Below are 5,509 nucleotides of genomic sequence, written 5' to 3' on the forward strand. Positions count from 1 at the left end.
GTGGCCTGGCTTTTTCGAAGGTTCCTACAGAGCATGTGCAGGATAGAAAAGAGGGAAGGGAAGGACTATCCCCCTGTGGTCAGAGTTTGCCTCTGGCATGAAAGTGTCAGCCATGTGAAAAAGGCAGGTTTTGGCGCAGTTACAAAGGGGCTGCCCTGTCAAGATGAGGAGTCTGGAGGCAGGAGGGAGGGCCCGAGGCTTCGGGTATGTGTGTGTGGGGGGGCAGTCAGGCGGGTGCCTCTGGCCCTGGCCAGGGTGGAGCCGGTGAGGGGCAGCAGAGAGCAGCCTGGTCCAGGCAAGAGGACATGGTGTTGGCTGGGAAGTCACAGGGGCTGTGGGGGTACCAGTTTAAGAAGGGTGGGATGGCTGTGTGCCCTGCGGTGTGCTGGAGGAAGGGGGAGGAGCTCGGAGATGCTCGGGGTATGTCGCTGCCTCCCCACAGCCGCCGCACTGGTCTGTTGAGGGGCACCTGTCTCGGGACCTGGAACTTACCACTCTCCCTTGCCATTCTCCCCAGTCACACAGGACACAAGGTGGAGCTTATCATCGTCCCCTCTTCTGTGTCCACCAAGGGGTCTCCTGCTCATCCCAAGACCGCCCCCTCCTTGAACTGAGTTGTTCCAGCATCTCCATTAGACTCGGCCCCACCCTGTGGAACGCCCCCCTGGACCCTCCCCGGGGAGAAGGCCCGACACCCGCCCTGTCGGGTCTCTTGAGTGGAGAGAGGGCTCCTGTGTTCCGTGGGGTCAAGCAGTCACTTGGCACCTTTGGACACGGGAAGCAGCTTGGGACTGGGAGGCAGGAGCCCTGGGCTCTGACTCAGGATTGAACCTGGGCTCGCTGTGTGTCCTCAGGCCTGTCCCTGTGCCTCTCCAGCCCTCAGTCACCTTACAGGTGTAAAATGGGCTGGCGACGCCTTACAGGCAGGGGACTTTCGGATGACTTCGGCCCCTGAATCCTCTGGGCAAGGCAGGGAGGAAGGGAGTCCCGCACCCAGATGTGGACCCAGCCCTGGGCGCCAGCTTGCTGCTACACAGAGCCTCCTGCCCCTGCCCACCTGGGGTCAGAGAATTTGCACCCAAGAGAAAGTAGATGCCCCCCCTTCAGGACAAAGGCACTCAGCTGGGAGGAGTCAGTCATTTATTGGCTCCTATTGACAAGAAGTCCACTCCCTTGGCACCAGGTTCAACATGGCTCCCCCTACCCCACCCTCCAGCCCCCCAATGCCAATGAAGTTTGCACTCTGAAATCCCAGTGGAGTCTGAGAGGCACAGGGGGGCAGGAATGGAAAATGACATAATTTAAATATATACAGTGTAACTACATAGCTTATCAGGACCCAGCAGACCCCCCACCACGCAGCAAAGTCGGTGCGGAACTGGTGGAGCATTGAGGGCTGGGCTTGCAGGGAGGGGTCAAGGCACGTGGTCTCCGGAGTTGTGGGTAGAAAGGAATCTGGTCTTATTGCATGCAGCTCATTAGCTTAGGTAAATAATCTTTAACCCACTGCTTCTGGTTTGAGGCACATCTCTCTTTGCCTCTATTCATCCTGAATCTGTGGGTAGAAAACAGAGAAGGCACCGGGTTACCTACTGGGGACCACACCCAAGTGCCCCACGCGGCAGTGTCTGTGAAATACGAAGTTACCAAGGCTGGCCTGGGGCTGGCCTACCAGGAGGAACAGGCTGCAGGGGGAGCTCCTTACGCTGTTTCCTGAACCTCTTTCCTGGAGATTTTCATTGGTGTATTGGAGTGGAGCGGAAGGCTGAACACTCTGAAGATGAACCAACGTGGAAATTCCCCTCCTGGGACACCTCCGAGGGCCCCATCCCTTCTTGTGTTTGTGCACTCCGGGACGCTCGGCCACTCTCCAGAAGCGTGTGTTTCCTTTCTGATCTCTCCACCTCCTAAACTTGGCTATTGTCCTCACTATAGACCAGCTCTGCCTGTGTTATCTGGGTGCTCTTAGACAAAACTTTCTACCTCCCTGAACCTCAGTTCTCAAGATAATGAAGACAGGTGCCTTCAGGCCGTGGACCTTAGCCAAGTGCCTCACAGACCCTGCGTGACAAGTGGGAACGTCCTCCTCCAAGCTTCCTAGCGCCTCTGTGATGCACTGTGGTATTTGCACCGCTTCACAGGTGAGGAATGAGTGCAAAGGGTGCTTGGATAACGTGGTGCAGAAGAGTGAGCTGCCCAAGGTCCCCTAAGACTGTAAGTTGGCAAACCTGGAGTTGGAAAGTAATCTGCCCCCCTCCCACTGTGTGGCAATGCCTGGAGCTTTGAAGCAGTTCCTTCTGGGCATAAAATATTTGGATATAAGACCTGGCTCCCTGATGCTCCAAAAAACAAAAGCGCTATAGGAAACCAGGTGCACCCCTCCTGGCACAAGCTAGGAAGCGCAGAGCACCCCCTAGCACCCACACTCAACTCTGCACCCAGGTTTTATGTCCCCCAACCTCCCCAAGGTTTAGAAACCTTGATCTGGTGGAACATCGCCACCTAGCGGCCACTATTCTAGTTGCAGGCGAGCCTGTTTCCTCGCCCTGGAGGAGGAGGAAGTCAGGAATTGACTTGGACCCGGGAGTGACACTCACATGACCACTTCCCTGTGGGAGCAGGAGGAGCTGGAGTTTCTGTAACACTGGATATTGTCCAGGAGAATCGATTTCTTCATAAACTTAAAGCAGCATCTGGGGTGCCGCACAAGCACTGGAAGAGAAACACAAAAGTGGTTTGCATCTATTTTCCAAGAGAGAAAGGACTTCTCTCTTTCAGGATGGTAAAAACAAAACAAAGCAAAGCAAAACAAAACAAAACAAAACTGCAACAACAACAAATGCCTCCCAGGACAGGCTCAGGCTTTGGAACACACCCAGAGGGCCCAGGGGCTGCCCTGTCCCATCAGCCACCTAGTTCTGCACATGGGCAGATTCAGGCCCCTGGGGTCCCGACCTAGCTCCCAGCACACCAGCTGGCAGCCTTGACCAAGATGCCCCGCCTGGGACCCAGGCCTCCCATCTGGAAAATGAGACCTTTCAAACCCATTGCTGTCGGCTCTCCCACCACCAGTGTGTGGTTCTGCCCCAGTACTTAGGCCCCAGGGCCCTGGTTCCCACACTCTGGGGGCCTGGTGAGCTTGGGGCATGCAGGACAACTACGGGGCAAGAAACTGGGGCAGGATTGGAAACTGTTCAAGGGGTTCAAACTGATAAAATGGCAAAGGAGGAGCTACCAGGAACCAGCTGGCTCCCCAACTTGCTCTCTGAATGCCCTGCTGCCCTGGCCCTCAGCTCTGTCCTGCCCCCCAGCCCCACTCTGACCGTGTGTACACCTCCTCCCTCACTCCACTCTCAAAAGACTTGCATTCCAATCCTGGCTCCTTCCTCCTGGTTTTGCTGTTTGCAAGGCCCCTTTCGTACATTTCGCATTAGGTTGGGGTTCTCTAAACAGCCTCAGAAGGGAGGCATCAACAGGCCTGCTTTAATGATGGAGAAACTAGAGTTGGAAAAGTGACTTGCCTATGGTCAGCCAAGGGTTACAGCCCCAGGTCCCAACCTCTGCCCACCATCTGTTACATTGTGGGGGCAAGACCCAGTGTCCCCCTGGACCGCAGGACTCCCGGCTTGGACTCCATAACCTCCCGGGCCCCTGTCTGCTGGGTTCGGATGAGGCTCAGTGGCCTGTGTTCGCCCAGTCCCACGGTTCTCCCACTAGCCCTCTGGCCCTGCCCATTCCAAGTCCTTCATTCACACCTTCAGGAAGAGTCCTTTTTGGAGCAGGGCCGACAGAGGCCAGGAGTTTAGGGGGAGCCCTGCCCACACCCCCAGAGCACCTGCCTACATTTCTGCCCTCCCCAGGGAAAGCAAAACGACTCTAGCCACACTCACGGCTCTTGCTGTTCACATCCTGCAGCCACATCCCCGCCACCAGCAGGCACGCCAGGGCCATGATAATGAGCTTCATCGTGGGCTTTCTGGCTCAGGCCTCCCTGGGACGATCTTGACGAGTCTGCTGAAGCTCAGTGCTCTCCTCTGACCCATCCTCCGTGCCAGCGCATTTATCAGGATCGGTGGGATTTCCCAGGCCCCGGTGCAGAGGTGGGGAAGTCACCGGGAGGAGAGGTGGTTACTTACGTCCAGTGACCACATTGGACCTCTCGTAGGGGTGAGCAAGTGTGTGGAAACTTCCCGTGTGCAGGTGCAGATAAGGATCTCCAGAAAAACGAGGAGGAGCTGTCCCTCTGAGAAGTGGAGGAAGGTGAATGGGAGGAAGTGGCCTCTGTGGCTTCTCTGGTGCCACATCTTTTCATCCAGGGATACAGTGACGGTCCCCAGAGCAGGGTGGAGCTGACGAGCTCTGGGCCAGGGCAGAGACACATCTGTGATTGAATCCCAGGTCTGCAAATTAGCAGTTGCTTGAATTCACCCAAGTTACCTGTCCATGGCAGTATGGGACAAGAGATGCTTGTCTCATGGGTGTGCAATAAAAACTAAATAAGATCAGCGATGTCAAGTGCCTGGTTGACATGGTCACCAGCCCACAGTGCCCATGGTGTTATAGATGAGACAAGATAAATTCACACAGACTACCGAGTCTTGTGGAGGAAAAGGGATGGTCCAGCTACTCTCTCAAGGGGAGAGCACCCAGACCCTTGACTTGACAAGCTTTTATTGCCTTTCAATTTTCACAGGAATACAGGTAAAGTTCATTATCATTGTCAGGCAGTAAGGATCAAACAATGGATTGCATACAAAAAACTACAAGGGCCTATTCTGAGTCAGGGTCTGTTAGCTAAAGGGCTATAGAACTTTGGGAATCAAACTAATTTCCTGTATGGACCTTTATTATTTAACTGAGAGCATTCCTAGCAAAGCTGGTCTCACAGGATTTTACATATCCTTTCTTAGGCCTGATCACCCGGGGAACCCGCCCTTTCCAGCACAGGGCTGCACTGCCCTCTGTCATTGTTTCAAGCTTAAACCAGGCAGGGGAAGTAAGGCAGCCAAGAGATTAGGAGACTTTTCACAGACAAAATGAGGACTCAGGCTAAAGCCGAGGAGTGAGTGTCCATCACCCCTTTTTTCTATGGCCCCCTAAGTCCTTCCCTGGGGGCTCCCTGTGATTGTGCCTGTCTTAGGTCGTTCCTGCCTTGAGGAATCTTACCCATCATTGGCTAACCAATCAAGCATTGGGGGACGGGCAGGGTGAAGAAAAAGGAGCAGAGGTGGAGCCCCTGCCAGGGAGATAAGCTTTGTCTCCTTAGCGGCTTCTGCTCCGAAGGTCGCTCACTCAGCCTCAGCCGGGGTTGGGGGGGTGGGTGGGGTATTACAGCTTCTGAAACCAGGCAGGGCAGTTCCCAACACCTGGCACCAATCTTTCCAATTTCCATGTTTCCCATCACTTAATACCTTCCAATAGCTGTCCCTGTCCTAGGCCCTCGGTTATCCCCAGGGAAGAGGGATGATGGGCATAGCCTACCCGCCACCTGCTGTCCTCTGCCTTTCAG

The 5,509-nt window shown here is 55.0% G+C and overlaps 1 protein-coding gene across 1 annotated transcript; it reads right to left on the reverse strand.

Moving 5' to 3' along the window:
• Positions 1 to 1,461: 1,461 nt before the first annotated feature.
• CCL1 (C-C motif chemokine ligand 1) lies at positions 1,462 to 3,966 on the reverse strand. The gene is made up of 3 exons (XM_037069444.1): positions 3,891 to 3,966; positions 2,598 to 2,712; positions 1,462 to 1,555 (listed from the first exon to the last, which is right to left on the reverse strand). The coding sequence occupies exons 1-3, from the start codon at positions 3,964 to 3,966 to the stop codon at positions 1,462 to 1,464; spliced, it is 285 nt and encodes a 94-aa protein (XP_036925339.1).
• Between the last annotated feature and the right edge of the window lie 1,543 nt (positions 3,967 to 5,509).

This window comes from Sturnira hondurensis, unplaced genomic scaffold (genome assembly GCF_014824575.4).
Source record: "Sturnira hondurensis isolate 20B ecotype Veracruz unplaced genomic scaffold, ASM1482457v3 Scaffold0001221, whole genome shotgun sequence".
In the NCBI taxonomy this organism is placed as follows: Eukaryota; Metazoa; Chordata; class Mammalia; order Chiroptera; family Phyllostomidae; genus Sturnira; species Sturnira hondurensis.